General features: G+C 38.2%; 1 protein-coding gene and 1 pseudogene across 4 annotated transcripts; one reads left to right on the plus strand and one right to left on the minus strand.

The window, feature by feature from the left end:
* Positions 1 to 1,229: 1,229 nt before the first annotated feature.
* Positions 1,230 to 18,846, minus strand: LOC111148057 (lysine-rich coiled-coil protein 1-like). Of its 4 annotated transcripts, XM_022504432.1 has the most exons (4): positions 18,733 to 18,846; positions 7,004 to 7,108; positions 6,474 to 6,584; positions 1,230 to 2,617 (listed from the first exon to the last, which is right to left on the minus strand). In XM_022504432.1, exon 4 carries the CDS (start codon positions 2,593 to 2,595, stop codon positions 1,822 to 1,824), a length of 774 nt encoding a protein of 257 aa, XP_022360140.1. In that variant the 5' UTR covers positions 2,596 to 2,617; positions 6,474 to 6,584; positions 7,004 to 7,108; positions 18,733 to 18,846; the 3' UTR covers positions 1,230 to 1,821. The 4 variants fall into 4 exon arrangements, with proteins under 4 accessions (XP_022360140.1, XP_022360142.1, XP_022360139.1 ...); XM_022504434.1 differs by lacking the exon at positions 7,004 to 7,108; XM_022504431.1 differs by lacking the exon at positions 18,733 to 18,846 and having other exon boundaries at positions 7,004 to 7,439.
* LOC111148058 lies at positions 5,270 to 5,980 on the plus strand (annotated as a pseudogene).
* Positions 18,847 to 20,254: the final 1,408 nt, after the last annotated feature.

The raw sequence follows: 20,254 nt of genomic DNA on the forward strand, positions 1-20,254 counted from the left end.
GCCTATGGGAGGTGTGAGTAAGGGAAAGGTTTGAGGAGAGAGAATATAAAAGTGGTATCTTGTGCACCATGGGGGGTTAAGGGGGTAGAAGAGTAAATGAAACAAGATGGGATTGGGAGGGAGACAAACCATAAGTGACTCTTAATCTCACAAAACAAACTGAGGGTTGATGGGGGGAGGGGGGTGGGGAGGGGGGGGGTGGGATTATGGACATTGGGGAGGGTATGTGCTATGGTGAGTGCTGTGAAGTGTGTAAACCTGACGATTCACAGACCTGTACCCCTGGGGATAAAAATATATGTTTATAAAAAATAAAATTAAAAAAAAAAGTGGTATCTTGGAGCGGGAAACTTACTAAGGAAACTTGATTGGAGGTTTGTGGTTATTAGTTTAAAATAAAATGGGTCATCTACCTTCTCTCCCTCCCTCCTCCCCTTCTTTCCTTCTTTGCTATTTGGGGCCCAGGGCAGTAGGAGCCCAAGCAAGGTGGTGTGACCCAGAGATGGGCCAGGGCTGAGTAAGGCAACAGCTCAGCAAGGGTAGCGAGATTGGTTCATGCAGGAGGAAGGGTTGAGGGGGATAGATATATTGATATATTTTATTATATTTATATATCTTTTAGTGTATAAGCTAAAAACGCTTTTAGCAAAAATAATTCTGAAGTTAATATTAAAATAGATATGTAAGCACAACATTGTGAATGCAGAGACTTTTCATACCACAGAATCTTGTTATCCAAAGCGTTTTAGAGGTCAATCCTAGTCATATTTGATAATGAGGAAAATGAAGTTAAGTGACTCCCCCAAGTCACGTAACAATTTGATGTCATAGCTGAGACTAGAATTCTGGGATTCAGATTCCCAGGCCATAGTTCTTTGTACAAGATACTGATGCTCAAATATTTGATATACTTATCATAAAAAAGGGAATTATCAGAATGAAAGCATTAGTTAGGAAAGAATAATCTGCTAGCATTTTATTTCTTATGAATTCCTCTCTCTTCAATTTCAGCTTTTTGGAAAAATTGTCATCAATAATAGATTTCTGTCCTAAAAAGTGGGTTTAAATATGAATGAGCAAGGTATAGTAAAGAATTTTTACAACTGCGAAGTGTGACCTACCCAAAATATCTTGCCTCTTAAGTACAAACTGCTTAGTTATTTCTCTTCCACAAGAAAATCACTGTTGAATGGGAACAGATCATCAACACAGAACAACAAAATGCAGAAATTAGAACACTTTATTATAAATATTTCCAGAATATAAACTGATTTTGCATAGACTCTTTGAAACTTTAAAAACTATACGTAACTTTAGCTTATTATTATTATAATGAATTCCATTCTCCACTTTCCAATCTAAAAATACACTGCAAGTTAAATCAAAAAGGAAAAACAAATCAGTCTAAATTGTATCATAGAGAAAACTAATGAATATAAATACACCTCATCCAAAACTAAAACAAACCCAATCAAGAAACAGATTTTCCAAAGCCTATTAATACACTCCAATTTAAAATAAATGACCTCCCAAGGGAAAAATACTTCTACTATCATAGCAATTTGATGAGTAAAAGCAGAGCCACTCTCATTAAGGGAAATTATACCTTATACATGAAAAATGTAAGGATGCATTTAGAAAATGAGGAAAAGTAATTTCCATGATGGAGAGTAAGCATATTAAATACTTCCTGTTCACTGCCTGTTGTTAGAAGTTAAAGTACCTGTTCACATGAAAAAACTGGTAAGAACATGAACATCAGAAAACCAGACCCCTCAGCTATTTTTTCAATTTAACCTCAGGAGAACCAACCCAAGAGCTTCAAAATCCGAGGATAGACTGGTCCCAAAGCATCTCCTCCTCTGTCCTCTCTTTACCTTGTTCCTTTTTCTCTTTTCTACGCTTCCGTTCCTCTTTCTTAGAGGCTCCATCTCGGCTTTTTTTCTCCTTTCGATTCTTAAGCTTTCCTGTACTGATCCTGTCTGCTTCCATCTGTGTTTTGCTGGTTTGGAAGTTCTTCTGTTTGTCTAAATCTATTTCCTCGCAACCTTTTTTTCTCTTATGCTTGGGCCGCTCCTCCTCTGGTTTTTCTCTGCCTTCTTCCAGGTGCCTTTTCCCCTTCTGATGTAGCCGTTTATGATGGGCTGGATGGTCACTGGCACTGTTTGCTGAGGAGAGGCCATTGTGAACTCCAGATTCTACACTGTATGAGCTATAGTTATACTCTCGCTGACTAAGGTTCAGGGGTCCTGGTTTCTTTGAGAAATAGTCCCTTGTGAATTGACAGTAGCTCAGGGAGTCTAGTCTTAGCCTGCTGTCATGAGCTGGTAGCCACTGAGGTAAGCGGTTTTCCACTTTTTGTGAACTAGGGCATGATCTCGGGTAGGTCTGCCCGGTTTCAGAAAAGAGTCTTTGATCAAATATTCTATACCTTGGTCGGTAATCAGCCTCTTCTCTGTACCCATAGGTTTCCAAACAGTTGTCTCTCATCTTTCTGAAACAAGTCTTTGGCTCTAAGCCTCTGGCTTTCTGCACTTTGATATAATCTTCAAGTTCATCTTGAAAAGAATCATATGTCTTCTTTGAATGCTTCATTAGGTTGACAACAAGGGATTCTCTGTAGAGAAGATGGGAGAAAATTCTTCTTACTAGATTATTTTATTCTGAATATTTCCTTTGCTCTTGAAGAGAGCTTCAAAAAACAAAACAAAGCAGCCCAAACAAATTAAAACTGAATTTGGCATAAAAGTTAAATACCATGAAATTATATGTCAAAAAGGTGCATTAGGATAGTCAAATATTGGGTGCCTGGGTAGCTCGGTTGTTGGGTGACTGCCTTTGGCTTGGATCACGATCCTGGAGTCCCAGGATCAAGTCCTGCTTCGGGCTCCCTGCAACAGTGAGTCGGCTTCTCCCTTTGATCCTCCCCTTCTCACGTTCTCTCTCTCTCTCAAATAAATAAATAAAATCTTAAAAAATAAAAGAATAGTCAAATATCTCCTAGGCCACTCAGAAGTAGCTTTTGTCTTTCTCAGATGTGGGATGAATGCAGAAAGGAGATGGAATATAGGGTTCTGTTGTATAGCTAAAAATTTAAGACATATGGGAATGTGTAGATAAGGACTACACATTCCTGACAAGTGGCCTGTTCAAGTGCTCATATATTTTCTAAAGTTCTGATTTAATAAATTTCTTGTATATTGTTTTCTAAAAGAAGTAATAGAACCATATAGAAGTAATTTAATTTCTAAACTCTTCCTTTTACTCAAACAAAATAAAATAAACATACATACTTACCTGACTAGAGTACTATAAGACTTAATGTTTACAAAATAGTTTGGGAATGCTGGAAACTAGAAATTCAGCTATGAGAAGAAACTACTCTTTTGTATAGGGCATGAGAGAAGATGAGGGAACAGAGTTCTGTACCTTCTGTATAGGGCTTGGATTTCATTCTATTACTTCTGATTGGTGAAGAAAGCATTCTAGAATGTCTTTTGCTTTGTTCTCTAATATAAAGTACTGGTGGGAGGGTTAAGGGAGGAAATGGAGGTGAAAGCTGAGACAGTGTCAGACTGATACAGAGAAAAGTTTCAGGAGAAATATAAAGTAGATACACTAGTTTTTTTGTTGGCATGTTTGATTCTTTTGGTGGGGGCAGCACTATTCCTGATTTATTTCTTTCCCCTCCCTCAAATTCTACATAAGTGCAAATATAACAGAAAACACTTACTACAAGATGATAATGCCCTAGATATTTTTGGTTACTTACTCTGTCTCCAAAAATTAGGAGGCTGCATAATCCATGCAGAAGAGTATATTTCTTCCCTTCAACAGAAATAAGCCTGACAATAGCACTCAAGAGTCATTAATGATCAGCTATCTTTTCTGGAAACTTGAGATTAAAAACAATGTTTAAATGAAGCCTCATTTGGTGAGTCAGAAAATTTAGCTCCTATTCAACCTAAATAGTGTAAAAATTCTAACTAGAAGAAAACAATTTAACAAATATTTGATTAAATATAGGCAAAAGATTTGAATAGGCACCTCAGAAAAGAATATATACGAATAGCCAATGAGCACATGAAAAGATACCATAAGTCATCAAGTCAATGTCCATTAAAATCACAATGAGATACCAGTATCAGCACTCACTAGAATGACTGAGATCAAAAGAATAACATTATCTGTGTTGGTGAGGATGTGGAACAGCTAGAATTCTCATACATTGCTAGTTAGCGATGTAAAATGGTACAACCACTAACAAAAGTTTGGTAGTTTCTGAGGAATTTAAACATATACCTACTGTATGATCTAGTTAGTCCATTCCTAGATACTTCCCTGAAAAGAAAAGGAAATATACATCCATACAAAGACTGATACATGAATATTCATAGCAATTTTATCTGTAATACCCCCAGAAAGGAAAACACCAAAATGATGATAGACAGGTAAATGGAACTATCAAATAGTGGTATACCCATACAATGACATATCAGTGATAAAAAGGAATGAACTATTGATACAGTCAACAATATGGATGAATCTCAAAATAATTATGTTGTACATAATATATTATATACATATGTACATATGTATATGTACACATGGATCTATGTTGATGGTGTAATTCTAAACTTTGTACATAATATATTGTACATAATATACACACATAATATATGATTCCACTAAATAAAACTCTAGAAAATGTAAATTAATCTATAGTAACAGTGTTTGCCTGGGGATGAGGCAGGAATGGGTGGGTGGGATGATTATAAATGGTATCTTTGGGTGGGGCGCCTGGGTGGCTCAGTGGGTTAAAGCCTCTGCCTTCAGCTCAGGTCATGATCCCAGGGTTCTGGGATCAAGCCCCCCATCAGGCTCTCTGCTCAGCGGGGAGCCTGCTTCCTCCTCTCTCTCTCTGCCTGCCTCTCTGCCTACTTGTGATCTCTGCCTGTCAAATAAATAATAAATAAAATCTTTAAATAAATAAATAAATGGTATCTTTGGGGTCTGGATATATGTTTACTATATTGATCATTTGAAGGTATATACATCTGTCAAAACCCATCAAATTTTATATTTTAAATATGTATGGTTTATTATATGTTAACTATACTTCTACAAAACTGCTTTTACAAAGTCACTAACAAGATTGAAAAGATGTTGATAATTGTTGAAACTGGATGATGGGTATATGAAGGCTCACTATCCTATTTTCTCTACTTTTATGTTTAAAAATTTGATGCTTCATACCCACAAAGATGGCTAAAATAAAAAAAGGCAGATGACATTAAGTGTTGGCAAGGATGTGGAAAATTGGTTAATTCATTCATTGCTTGTGGGGATGTAAAGCAGACGGTTATTTTGAAAAATAATCTGGACTTCTGGCCCTGTGCCTACCGGGTAGGTCTGAGCCTACCCGGAGCCAGATAGATGGTCACCAGGAAGTTCAACCCCTTTGTGATCTCAGACAGCAGCAGAAACCCCAAATGCCACCTCAGTGCCCCCTTGCGCATGTGCAGGAAGATCCTGTCATCCCCACTCTCCAACAAGCTGTGGGGAAAGTACATCTGCTCCATGCCTATCCACAGGGATGATGAGGTCCAGGTGGTTTGAGGACACTATAAAGGTCAACAAATCAGCAAGGCTGTCCAGGTGTACAGAAAGAAATAGGTCATCTACATCACGTGTGTACAATGTGAGAAAGCTAATGGCACAACTATCCATGTGGACATTCACCCAAGCACGGTGCTTATCAGCAGGCTAAAACTGGACAAAGATCAGAAAAAAATTCTTAAACGAAAGGCCAAATTTTGACAAGCTGGAAAACAGAAAGGCAAATGTAAGGAAGACCTTATTGAGAAAAATGTAGGAATGAATATAACCTGTTGTGCAACCATAGTGTAACTGTAGATTTTTTAGCCTGGTATGTATTCCTTTGAAACTTCTCAAGATATCTCTATCTCTTGAATATTTCATTTCTTTCTTGTTTTCTTATTGATATATAGCTCTGTAAATCTACTTTTTCTGTTTTGATGAATACTTTTATAAATAACCACTGGAAATATTTCCTAATTAAAAAAAAAAAAGAAAGAAAGAGAGAAAGAAAAACAATGTGGCAATTCCTCAAACGTTAAACAGTGTTGCTGTATGACCCAGCAATTTCATTCCTAGGTACACAATCAAGAGAACCGAAAACATTTGTTCACACAAAAACTTAACACCAATGTTCACAGCAGCAATATTCCTGGGAGCTAAAAAGTAGAAACAACTCAATGTCCATTAACTGCTGAAGGAATAAGTAAGGCATGCTATCTTCATACAATGGAATATTATTCAGCAATAGAAAGGAATGGAGTGCTGATACACAGTACAACATGGATGAACCTTGAAGGCATGACAAGTGAGAAAAGTGTCCTCACAGTCCACAGATCATGCAGAGATCAGTTAAGAGGTAAATGGGAACTTACCCTTCTCAGGCTGAGGACTTGGTGAAGAAATCTGGTCATAGTCACCCATTAATGGCTTGTTTTCTAGCATGAACCTTCCCCACATGGCGAGACTGTGCAACAACAAGGAAACTAAAAAACACGATGCAGAGATCCCCAAATCGATTTTTGTCTAATACTCTTCTCCCAGTCATCTGAAGCCAACTGCAATCTTGTTATAAAGATTAAACAGTTCAAAGTTTAGAATTATACCATCAACATAGATCCATCATCTGAAAATTCACACATCTCCAATTTCGTATCATCTTACTTCCTGTAAGTCTAAAAGTGAGGCTAACTCTTTGAGCGCATATTTTACCCCAGAAAAATAAATATTTTGTTTTAGAATAAAGTGACCCCAAATTTCCACCTCCAAATTTGCAGATAGACATTCATGATTTTTAGTTTATTTAGTCTGAACTAAGAGTGTAAGAAGCCTTTTGCTCGCTTCCAAATAAGTCAGCTTCATAGAAATAATCCTATGATCTAGAAGATCACTATTTTCTACCTACCTCATAATGTGAAATGCTTTGCAATTCAAACTATATCCCTACTCCCCATACTCCTTTTATAAGGGGAACTGGAAAAGTTCAATATTTGTTCATTCAACGTGGTACCTATGAATAAAATAAAGGGGGGTAAGATAGAAATTACATTAAAGATACATTAAAGGTAATATTTTCAATCTTTAAATAGACGTCATTTCATATACCATCTCAAATTTTAATTTCCTGGGTGCTTGCAAGGCTACATACTAGCTTTTTGCTAATTAGAATGAAATTTCAGTATGAAAACATTTAGTAAGCCTCTAATCTTTAATATGGTAATATATTTTTATTTAGTCCAGAAAATACCATTCTAAAAGAGAAATTACTGGGTCACCAGTCTGGACTTTATTGAAAGATAGGACTAAGGGGGGCACCTGGGTGGCTCAGTAGGTTAGGTGACTGCCTTCGGCTCAGGTTATGATCCCAGAGTGCCGGGATCGAGTCCCACATCGGGCTCCCAGCTCCATGGGGAGTCTGCTTCTCCCTCTGACCTTCTCCCCTCTCATGCTCTTTCTCACACACACACTCTCTCTCTCAAATAAATAAAAAAAAATCTTAAAAAAAAAAAAAAGATTGGACTAAGAAATCTGGCCTTGGCATTTTTGTGTTTTACAGTAGACAATTTCAAAGCATGCAGTTTAAGAGAGTCTCTGATTCTAGCTATATCCCTAATGTCATTTGGGAATCACACAGAGAAACCACAAATCACTTTACCTGTGACGGGAAACAGTCCTCCACAGTTGGTACAAACATGATCACAAGCAAGGCTCACTAAACCAGGCTCAGATAAGCCACTCAAAACTATAGTCATGTTCACATATTAATTTCCAGAACTTTTGTTCAAAAAAAATTCTCACCAGAATAAATAATCTGTACCAAAATGACCACATTTATACTTGAGGTCTATATTACTATCTAAAAGTTCTTAACAGTTGAAATTTATTTTATGGAAATTTATTCATTTATAAATATGATATCAAAAATTGGAACATCAAAATTGTACTTCCTATGCAGCCATATAAATGAATGTACGGTCAAGGAGAAATGTCCATTATATATTAAGGGGGAAAATGATGATACCTATTTACCTATTAATTAATTAATCTAAAATCCAATTTTAGTGTAAAAACACTCAACATACAGAACCAAAAAAACTAAACATATTCATATATGTTTATTGTAAGGAGGAGTTAAAAGAACTGCCCGGCAACCCATTTACTTCCTTTCCTGGGGCTGGGGGAGAGGGTAGAAGGTAGGTGACTTCTGGACCTCTGACTAAAGAGACCAATGATATTAGCTAGGAGAAAGGGAACTTATATTTGACATGTCCTTAGCAAGATGTCCCTGGCTAAGGATTATCTATAGTAAATAAATTCAGGATTTATGAGGCATAGCTTTCTGAAGAATGTCATGTGAGCTAGGAGGTATAAAATGGAGATGATTCATAATTTAAATAAATACTCCCACTGGGCGAGGTGACCCTCATTTGGAAATCTCATCTGTTATTTTGGGCCAGAGAATGCATGACCAATGTAGGAAAACATGGTTTGCGGAGCCATCTTTCATGTCCTAGATATCTCCGCTTCTTTAATAGAGTTGCGTGACCCCTTCTTGAAATACTTAGTAAACGTTGATACTAGGTAATATTACTGATTTGTGTTAGTCTGATCTGACAGTCTGATCCTGTATATTGCAATATCCATAGGAAAAAAATCAGAAAAGATATACATTAAACTTAATGGGGTTTGGGAAATGGGTTTAGGAAAGAAGTAATAGACAATACTTAATATTTTGCTCTCTGAACATGTCTGTATTGTTTTAATTTCTGCAAAAGCATTACTTTGTAATTGAAAACTCTATAAAAATTTAAATGTTCTACAGAGTATCTTCATATTAAGCTTAATTTTTAGTACCAGCATATAGATTAAAAAGGTTTGCTTAAAAATATTATGAGTTTGGGATGTTTGGGTGGCTCAGTTGGTTAAGCATCTGCCTTTGGCTCAGGTCATGATCCCAGTGTCCTGGGATCAAGCCCTGTGTCAGGTTCCCTGATCAGAGGGGAACCTGCTTCTCCCTCTCCCTCTCCACTTCCCTAGTGCTCATGTGCTCTCTCTCAAATAAATAAATAAAATCTTTTTAAAAATTTGAGTTTAAGAACTGTAAATCAGAAACACTTTAGAAACAATGAATATTTAAACATGTTTATTATATATAATATCTCTCTGAATTATTTTTGAGTTGTTTTAAGGTATATAACTAAATTACATATGACTCCAAAGTTAAAATGAAAAGGCAAGCTATAAACTTGGAGAAAATATTCCCATCTCACATATCAGACAAAGGACTTATATCTAGAATACATAAAGAACTTTTGACTCAATAAGACAAATTCAAATCAAAATGGGCAAAAGATTTGAACAGACACCTCAAAAAATAATTTATATATATAAATATGACTTGAAACCCTACACCATCGCTGGAAATCATTAAAATTAATAGGACTGAAAATACCCAATGTTGGTAAGGATGCTGAACAACCGGACTTCTCATATGTTACTAGCTAGAATTTAAAATGCTACAAGCTTACAAAGCAGTTTGATAATTTCTTTAAACATTAAACATCTACCATATGACCCAGTCATTTTGCCTGTATGTATTAGTCTGAGAGAAATGAAAACATACATCCACACAAAGACCTGTACATGAATGTTCATAGCAGATGTATTTGTAATAGCCCCAAACTGAAACAATCCTAATGTCTGCCAATAGGCTAACTGATAAACAAAATACGGTTTATCTATACAATATAATTATTCTGCAACAAAAAGAAAACAGCGATATATAGATAATATGGATGAATCTCAAAATCATGCTTAGTGTAATACACAAGAGTACCTACTGTATGATTCTATATTTGTAAAAAGTTCTAGACATATAAACTAATCTATAGTGAGAGAAAGCAGATTAGTGATTGTTGGGAACAGGAGTAAGTGTGGGATGGATTATAAAGTGGCCTGAAAAAACTTTTGATGTTAACAGAGGTATTTGGTATTTTGTTTACAATGGTTGCTTGGGAGTATACACCTGTCAAAAACTCATTTTCTTGTATACTTCAAATATGTGTATATTTTAAGTAAAGTGTATCTCCCATCCAAGTACTAACTAGGCCCTACCCTGCTTAGCTTCCGAGATCAGATGAGATCGGGCACGTTCAGGGTGGTATGGCTGCAGACAGTAAAGTGCATCTCAATAAAGTGTGTCAGAGGAGCTTAAGGATCTTTAACAGATGTTTTGGAAAAAGGAATAATTTTGCCTTAATTTGTTCAACTGGATTTTTAAATGTTGAGTTTGTTTCCAGAAAAATCACTCACCTAACAAAGGCCAATTTACCTACACAGAACTACTGCCAGTCATATTATGTCACTTAATCTCATTGCTCCTAGGGCCAGACATAGGGACTCTGGAGTCAGTGCTAGCACTTCTTAGCTATGTAAGCTTGGTTAAATTCCCAACCTTTTTGTGCCTCAAGTTCCTCATCTCTAAAATAAGGATATAATATATGCCTCAAAGAGATGTTGTGAGCCTTAAGGAAATGAATACATATAAAATGCTTAGAAGAGTATATGGCACACGGTAGGTGCTGAATCAATGAGCTACTTTTATTAATCCTCAGGATTTCATCTATTTAACTGACATAGTGAAATATTCTCCCACTCAATTATTCTCATAACTACAGAAAACCAAATAAAGGAAAGATTATATGTAAACAGAGCAAGAGTGCTTGTCAGGAGTACCTAAATCTTTTTATTTCAAGCTAACTCATGTTTCAGAGGGACTTCTTAAAAATGAAAACTGAGGGGGCACCTGGTGCTCAATTGATTAGGCGTCTGACTCTTGATTTCAGCTCAGGTCATGATCTTGGGGTCATGAGATTGAGCTATGAGTCAGGCTCCCGGCTGCTTGGGATTTTCTCTCTCCTTCTGTCCCTCCCCCTGCTCTCTCCTTCTCAAATAAATAAATCTTTATTTTTTTAAAAGATTTTTATCTATTTAAGAGAGAGAGAGAGAACATGAGAGAGCATGAGCAGGGAGAGGGGCAGAGGGAGAGGGGAAACAGACTCCCCACTGAGCAGGGAGGCTGTCCTCCAGCTTGATCCCAGGACCCTGGATCATGACCTGAGCCAAAGGCAGGTGCTTCACCAACTGAGGCACCCAGGCACCCCTGTAGTAAACAAATCTTTTAAAAAATAATAATAAAAATGAAAACTGAAGGTTAGACTTGATCATTGTCCTTTGCGATTGTTCTAATTTTAAACCAATTCTTTTAAGATTTCAGTTTAAATTGTGTTAATGTGTGTCATGTACAATACTCAAAAGGGTATGGAGTATCAGGCAGAAACACCTAGGATACAAGCTAATTTTACTATTTATAGGCTGTATTAGGTCCCATCTTGAGTATTTTTTAAAGATGTACCTTCTAGTATTTTTGGAACAAATCTAGGAAAATTCTGAAATCTTGAGTTCCTATTTATACTGCACATACACCACAAGCCTAGTTATAGATGAACACCCACAGAGTACTACTTACTTGTTCATTTAGTTCGGGGAAAGGTACCATAGTGAAAAGAGCAAAAATATGGAATCTTTTATTTTGAAGAAATGAAACTATGTAGGTTATTCAGTAGCTGGAGGTTTGATCTTTTTTATTTCAGTAAAAATATGGAAAGTCATTGTGAAAGTTAAATAAATACATCATATATCAACTATTGTGTTAAATATGAAACACATGAGTAATATGAGTTACTCTTAATTCAAAATTGCCTAAAACAGCTTCATATCTTAATAAAAAAACTAAGAGCCACTCAAATTCTAGAACTGTCAGAGAGAATTTGCTACATTCCAACCACCCATTTAGAAATTGTAAAACTTGAACTTCTGCATTGTGTAAAATGTTTTTAATAGGTCTTGGGTTTGGTGAATAAAGCAACTGAATTTAAGTTAAAAAAAATCTAATAAAACGTTTATGCCCCACAAGCACATTCCAACCACCCATTTAGAAATGTAAAACTTGAACTTCTGCATTGTGTAAAATGTTTTTAATAAGTCTTGGGTTTGGTGAATAAATAAACTGAATTTAAGTTTAAAAAAATCTAATAAAACGTTTATGCCCCACAAGCACATCATTTGTGTTGTGGCATGGCATTTAAACATCATATAGTATGAAGGTCTTAAAAAATGTTTATTAAATATCTCTGAAGAAAAAAATGGGCAAAATTAGGATGTTAATCTGGTTAGTTTTAGCTCAATTCTTCCCCTTTAAAAAAATACACCAAAGAGCATGGTCTTATACTTTTAAACCTAATTCACAAAGAAGCATTAAGGGATGTTTTGTATTTTTCCATTATCTGCATCTTTTTCTTAGAGATGTTATGTAGCATTCTCTGTATTCTGTTAAAGCTATCTAAAAGTATTTTGGCTTTTTTTTTTTTTTTTTTTTGATGCAGTAGTAAATACTATTTTTTAAAATCTAAACTTACTAAATGTTGCTAACATTTAAAATGTTATTGATTTTGTATATGGGCCTTAAATTTTACCCCTTGCTAAACTTGTTCTAGTAGCCTTTTCCTAGATTCCTTGCTGTTTCCTACATGTATGATCATATCATCTGCAAATAGAGACAGTATTACTTCTTTCTCTCCCATCTCAACACCTTTTTTCTTTTTTTAAATATACTTTTAAAGATTTTTATTTACTTTTCAGAGAGAAAGAGAGCACACAAGCAGGGGGAGCAGCAGGCAGAGGGAGAAGCAAACTCCTCGGCAGAGCAAGGAGCCTGATGCAGGACTCAGTCCCAGGACTCTGGGATGATGACCTGAGCTAAAGGCAGGCACCTAACCCACTGAGCCACTCAGGTGTCCCACCCTTTGCTTTTCTTGTCTGACTGTACAGGCTAGGACCTCCAGTACAATACTGAATAGAAGTGGTAAGAATGGATATCCTTCCCTTGTTCCTGCTCTTGAGTTCTGCAATCTTTTAACATTACTACTATCTCAGGAAAGACTAAACAGAACATCCCATTAAATTTAGACTAGGTAACTGATTCTATTACCTTAGCTATCTTTTAAACTATTTGTTTTCTTTGCAACAAATTTTTTACCTTTTTTTTTTTTATTTTATTTTTTTTACCTATTTAAGTGTCCTTTAGAAATCTTAATTGTAGTACAAATGCAGCTCTATGGGGAGCCTGGCTGGCTCAGTTGATTAAGCATCTGCCTTTGGCTCAGATCACAGTCTCTGGATCCGGGGATAAAGCCCTGGATCACACTCCCTGCTCAGCGGGGAGTCTGTTTTTCCCTCTCGTCTCCCCTTTGCTTGTTCTAATAAATAAATAAAATCTTAAAAAAGAAAGAAAGAAAGAAAGAAAGCAAGAGAAAGAATGAAAGAAAGATAGAGAGATGCAGCCCTGTACCTGTCACCATCATACTCTTAGCTATGTTGGTTATTAACCTTGCCTTTTCAGGAAATGAGATTAGTATCTGATCTAGGAGTTTGCCACACTCTAGCTATTTTACACTAACACAACAATCACAAAAATAACTAAGGGTTTACTACTATGGTATATTTCCAGTGATAAAATACAAAAAATTTAACAAAATCCTTAACTGGGAGTACCTCACATTTAATAGTTAACACATTTAATACAACATTTATGTCTTTATATCTAAACTAAGTCTTTGAACACCAATAATCATTAAGGACTCTATGGCTAGCTAGCTCAAGGATCATGCTTGTGAAGTTAATTTGACTTGGACCCAAGGCAGACATCCTTCATCAGAATGCCACCAAATGCATTCCATTCCTTCCAAAGGGCTGGTAAATGTGAATGGGTCTATAAGGGGGGAAAAACCCCAATGCTCATGTCCTAACATATACTTAATGAATATAGTAGATGAAATCTTGTTAGCTGTTTTAACATGCTTAGTCACCATTCTTATATATGGACAGCTAATAAAGGCAACAAATCCGAAAATCACAAATAATCATTAATGTCTCTCCAGACATCTTCCTCCCCAACCATTCTATCCAGCTATCAGTATTAGATTTACAACATGCTCTGGTGTGCATGTAGCAAATACATCTCGAGCAGAGCACAGATTCACATAAAATAATGAACGACTTCTGATTATTCCAGGAGTCCTGGCTGATCTACATTTACACCTGCACTTTCTTCAATGTGCTTATCCTGCTATCTCTTACCCATTTTAGAGGCTATTAACCTGTCTCCTCCCACCCACCAAGGAGAATCTGACTGCCTTACACTACTATCCTGTATTTCCTCTGCAGCCATTTCAGACTCACAGATGGAGGTTGTGTGTCAGAAATGGCAAAGCAGCCATGCCAGGTCTGGAGCACTTACCTTTACTGTAATTTGAGAGAGAAATAAACTTTTATTTATTTATTATTATTTTTAAAGATTTTACTTATTTATTTGACAGAGATCACAAGTAGGCAGAGAGAGGGCAGGAAGCAGGCTCCCTGCTGAGCAGACAGCCCTACACGGGGCTAGATCCCAGGACCCCGGGACCATGACCTGAGCAGGCTTTAACCCACTGAGCCACCCAGGTGCCCTGAGAGAGAAATGAACTTTTAGTGTGTTTAAAAGAAACACTGCATTTTTCTCCATTTTTCTTTCTTTTTCTAATTTCACTAACAAACACTACTACTACCAAGCTCTTTAAAAGGGCTGTACCTAATTATCTGTATATCCTTGTACTAAGCAGATAACTGGTACGTAGCAGGAGCTCAATAAATGTTTTCTGAATAAATGTCAACATGTTAGCTATTAGCTAGATTTTGTCATTTGATCCAGATCTCTTCTTAGTATCATGAAAACAAAGGAAAACACTTTTAGGCAAGTGCTATGTAAATGGGTTAATGATTCAATAAGGAGTCAAAAATATCCTTTATTCTAAAACTGAGTCCATTTAATTTTTTTTCTTAAAGCGAAGCAAATAAGCAAGAATTGTTTGTTGCAGTGTTGTTTTTACTGATCCCTCAGGAATATCACTACCAGGTGAAAAATTTTCTGTCAAAAATATTTGAGGAACATCACTGAATGAATTACAGTGTCCTGGAAAATCTTATGACAACTTCACCATAAATTCTATGTATATTTCTTTTCATATAAGTCTGGTCATGTGGTATTATTTTTTGGTGACTGAGTTTACTTTCTCAATTTCCTATTTGTAATCTTATACCTTGTGTATATTTCCTGCTTGCCAATATTTAATCCTTACATCTGTTCATTATCAAGTCCAATACAGAAGAGCTCCTCTTAGGAGTGTTACAGCTATAGGTGAAAAGGAATTAGAAGATGTTCTTCAAATCAGTTTTAATTGTCCTATCAGGATCTTGAAAGTGACTGGAATTTTAGTAACTGGATGCATGATAACTCTTTCATACCTTTTGGATGAATCTTCTGTCTTTCAAGAAAAAAAAATACTGGATAAGTAACAAGCAACAGGCTTTTTTTTCCTACTTCTTGTTAATGTACTATCTTGACTGGCAATTATTAAGGGCTTTTACAAATATCTCAACTAAAAATACATTGCCTCAGGGTGCCTAGGTGGCTCCTTAAGCATCTGTCTTAGGATCTAGCCCTAAGGCTTAAGCCTTTGAAGCCTTGGGCTCCCTGCTCAGCAGGCAGCCTGCTTCTCCCTCTTCCTGCTGCTCCCCCTACCTGTGTGCTTGGTCAAATAAACCAAATAAAATCTTTAAAAAAAGGTACTGATTCCTATCATTGTTTTAAAAAGTATAATATACCAAATATTAGTCATTTGTTAGATAGCAGATAACTGAACAGTTAATGAAGGATATTTACCCAAAATAAAGTGACAAGAGGTAATTTTTTAGGTGACGAATTATATCTTTTCAAATCCTAGTGAATGGTCTCAGTCTTAACTCAGATTTCATCACTCTTTTGAATGTCATCTGATAACCATTATAGGTTGAAGTTTCATGTTTTACGAACTGCTGTTCTAGTACACAGCCAAATCAAGAATATCAACATAGAACTGTAAAGGCAGTTCATAATTTTAATGCTGTCAAGGACCTCCTAGTTCAGTTGGTGCAGAGGTCCTCAACCTTGCCACTACTGACCTCTGGGGTAGGAGAATCCTTTGTTGGGGTGGAGGTGAGATGGCCCTGTCCATTTCAAGATGTTTGCAGCATCTCTGCCCTATATCAAATAGATGGCAAGTAACTCCTATGCTCACTATGCCCTTTCTTCCCCAGTGGTGGAAACAAAAATGTCTCCAGAAAGTGCCAAATGTCTTCTGGGGTGTGGGTGCAAAATAACCCCTGGCTGAGACCCACTCAATTGGTCTAATCCAATTCTCTCTCCCAACAGATGACAAAACTCAAAAAAGAAATTTGGGACTTTGAGTTTGAAAGAAAAGTTTGGGACTTACTCAGTTCATACAGCTAATGGACAAACTAACACTACAACCTATTACTTGTTAAGATTCCTATTCCAGTATTCTCATTATGCCACCTTTAAGTTGCATGGAAAGGTTACTGCTAGCATTGTGTGAACTGACGCTGTATAAAGTAACTGCACACATTCAAAGCCATCACACACACACACAAAATGTCATCTGGCAAAAACTGTTTTTCCATGAGAAACTATTTCTAGGTCTTCTGTGATCTGGGTATGAGAGCCAAATTGAACTGTAGTCTTGACATCTATAAACTGCTTAGGCTTACTTGTTGTTTAAGAGGCAGTAAGTTTGGTATGAAAACAAATAAATCCAGATTTTTAAAAATCTCAGATGTCATAACCTAGGCTGACTGAAGACACTAAATCTAGTCTTCCAAAGGTTGCCTTCACTAAGAGACCTTTAATAGAACAGCATTTTGGTTGTAATGAAAAATTCCATTTTTAGTGTATGGAATTTATATAAGGTGCTTACAAAAATGTTTTAAGAAATGTATACTTTTTCTTCTTTTTTTTTACTTTGCCATTCCATCAAAGTGAAATATGTAAGATTATGGAATAGCACAGAAAAGTAGAATATATCATGAAAGAAGGTGAAAACGAAATTATTTTCATGAGGTTATTTACTGATGTCTCTCCAGAAAAAAGGGAACTAAATTATTCTATAATATTTTGGCTTTCACCATCTTTCATTCTGGAGACAAAAAGCAACATAAGGCAACCCAGCAAATACTAAAAATTATGAAAATGAAGATGGTTAAATGTTTCACTGAGATCTGCAATGTGATCAAGCTCCACCATCTAGAATCCTCTCCAAAACTGCCTTACAGCCTTACCTCCTAGTTTGGAACAAGCAGGCTGTTCACAGGCATAAAGTACTTGTAAGAACTCAAACATCTGTTAGGTTGAGATGATCAAGAAATAGCTTTTTGTGTTAGGGGAAACGTGTTGGTGAGAACTGTGAAAACTTGGGGCAGAAACACTCCTTCCAAACTCCTGCAGGAACACTTGCCCAAATTTTAGCATGGCCTCCAGCAGCTTAAGGCTGAACCCCTGGGATGACCCAGCCCCCTTAGGAGCTCCTGCTAGAAAAAGCTCAGGGCTGTCAAAATACATGTACTGTTTTTAGAGCCGACACCTGATGACAGGCCCCCAACCTCTTTTTGAGAGTGCTTAACCAAAAAGGGCTTTGGATTGTGGATCCTTCCGGTCTCTGAGACGGATGTGTACCTCCTCCAACTCAGAAGCGTCCTTCTCAAAGACCTGGAAGCCATTCTTTTCAAGTGTAATTATCAGGAAGGAGAGGCCTAAGTCGGGTCCCCCAGTGGCTGCGGGAGGACAGAATCCTAACTTCCTTACTTGCCAGCCAACAGACGCTGCTGGCTTAACAGCATCCACAAGGAACAACACTTTGTAACTTCACTTCCCTGACTCCTCTTCCACCTCTCCTGCAGTCCCTCATTTTCCTTTTAAACTCCCAGTCAGCTCTGAGCAAATACGAATGGCGCTCAGCTCTTTTCTCTACTGTGGGCAGTTTCTGAATAAAATTTGTTTTTCAACGCTCTCACTAATGGCCGCTTTGCTGTCTTGGACACTGGTAGATCCGTACTGAACTCAGGCCACTAACAAGAGAGGCCTATAAATCTAAGAAGCTGTTTTTCAGGGTGTTACCCTCAAAAAGCCTAGAAAAACTCTCCGAAGGGGCGTCTCACAACTCTTGCCCCTCTTCTCCTCCTTCAGACCCCCGCAGTTTTAACCTCTCGGGGTACTTCCGGCTTCTCGGCGAAGTCCTGACTCCACTTCTGCCTAAGTACCTACTTTCCCGGATGTTGAATGGCACCCAGCCGAGGTCTCCACGCTCGCGCGTCTCCGGCTCTTTCTCTCCTCATCTCGGAACTTCCTCATCAATCCCGCTACCCTTTCCCTGACAGTCCCAGGTCGGCTTCTACCTGGCCACCTCTCTGCCCTCTCAATCCTCAGCATCCTGGGCGTGCTAAGGCGTCTCTCTCCCCTCCGCGCTCCACCTGAGGGCCGTGGCGCCCCTTTCCAGGAGCGACGGGTGGTGAGGGGAGCGGACGGACTCCGGCCCTCGACGCGGTCTGCCATGGCGCACATTCGGGGCGCGCACAGCCGTCCCTGGGCCGCGGAGTTGAGGGGCTGAAGACGCGGCCGCCCCCGCCACCGGGGCGGGAACTCACCTTCTCTGAGGCAGGGGCGGGCGTCTACAACTACTGTTCCCCCTCCCCGCCAACGCCGCCAGCCGGGGAATAGGCCGGGGTGGAGGTGGCGGAGAGGCAGGGACAGGCGCTGCCGCCACCGCCGCCTCCGCCGCCGAGCAGGCGGGGTTAGGGGAGGAGGCGGAGACCCGGCTTCCTGAGGGGAAGTCTCCGCCACCACCGGCGACTGACTGGACGGCGCCGGCGCCATGGCGGCAAAGCGCGCTATTGCGGTTGCGCGGGTCGCCCCACTTCCAGAGAGGGCCTTTAGCCCCGCCCCCTCCTCTCGACTTTTCCGGGACTCGCCCCCCTCCGTACCCGTGTTCTTCTGTGGGGTGATTTCCCCTCCTCGTTCGAGGTCAGGGAGAACGGGTGCGGCGGGTCACCTGGGGTGAGTGAATCTAAAACCGACTGAGAAAGAAAAAACCTGGAAACCTCTGGATTCTTCCTTCAGAGTATCTGAGAAATACGTAATCTCCTTTAAATGTCTTTCCCTTGTTAGGGTCTTTAATGTACAGAGTTAGAGTAAGCCGAAGCCTTGGTCATGATACGCTGTCGTCATTGGTCCGTAAATGACTTTTTGTCTCGCCTCCTTCAGTATATGCGTGTGTACAAACACACACATACACAACCTCACCTCATCTCATTACCCATCTCCCAAAGAAAAATCACTGCCCTGGTTTGTCCTCATTTCCTTTTGTATATAAATCTTTATCACACAAGCGTGTAGCTAAAAAACGTTTACTTTTGAATTTCCTAAGATTTAAATCTTTCTCTGTGCAGTATTCTAGAACTTGTTTCACTCAACACTTGGAGGATCATCCAAACCGTTGCACGTAGGTGTACAATATTCCACCCATCTTCCTGTTGATGGCCTTGTCTCCTGGTAGCTGTGCAAGTTTCTCTTGAATAGACTCTCCTTTCTTGTCACACTGCCATTGGTTAGTTTCAGGTGCTCATCATCTTTTAATAGAATCATGGCAACAGATGCCCAACTTACCCTTCTGACTTCACCAGTCCAATCTACTCTTCATTACTGCTGCCAAAGGGTTCTATCTAGAAGTCATTCCTGGCTCTCCCTAGTCTATTGGAGAAAGTCAAATTAGACAAGTACTCCTGGGCTTCTGTGCACCTTGATCTCATTATCTTCCTACTGCTGTCACCTCCCCACCCTGCTTGCACTTTATGATTTAGCAACATTAAATCTTTACTGATTCCTATAAATACCAAACTGTTGCATGACTCAGTTTATTGTGTATGCTGCTCCTTCTTCTGGAATGTCTACTCCCTACTTCCTAATGAACTCCTCCTCCCTCCACAAGTAAATTGTATCCTGAATTCAGCATTTCTCATTCATTCTTAATGTTTTTGTTACATATATATCTATCCCTAAGTAACATGAAGTATTACTTTGCATGATTTAAAACTTTACATAAATGTCATTATACATACTGTTTATTCCCCTGCAACTTACTTTTTTCACTTATTCTGTTTTGGTATGCAG

The sequence above is a fragment of the Enhydra lutris genome, unplaced genomic scaffold (assembly GCF_002288905.1).
Source record: "Enhydra lutris kenyoni isolate GAN:26980312 unplaced genomic scaffold, ASM228890v2 scaffoldscaffold18, whole genome shotgun sequence".
Taxonomy (NCBI): Eukaryota; Metazoa; Chordata; class Mammalia; order Carnivora; family Mustelidae; genus Enhydra; species Enhydra lutris.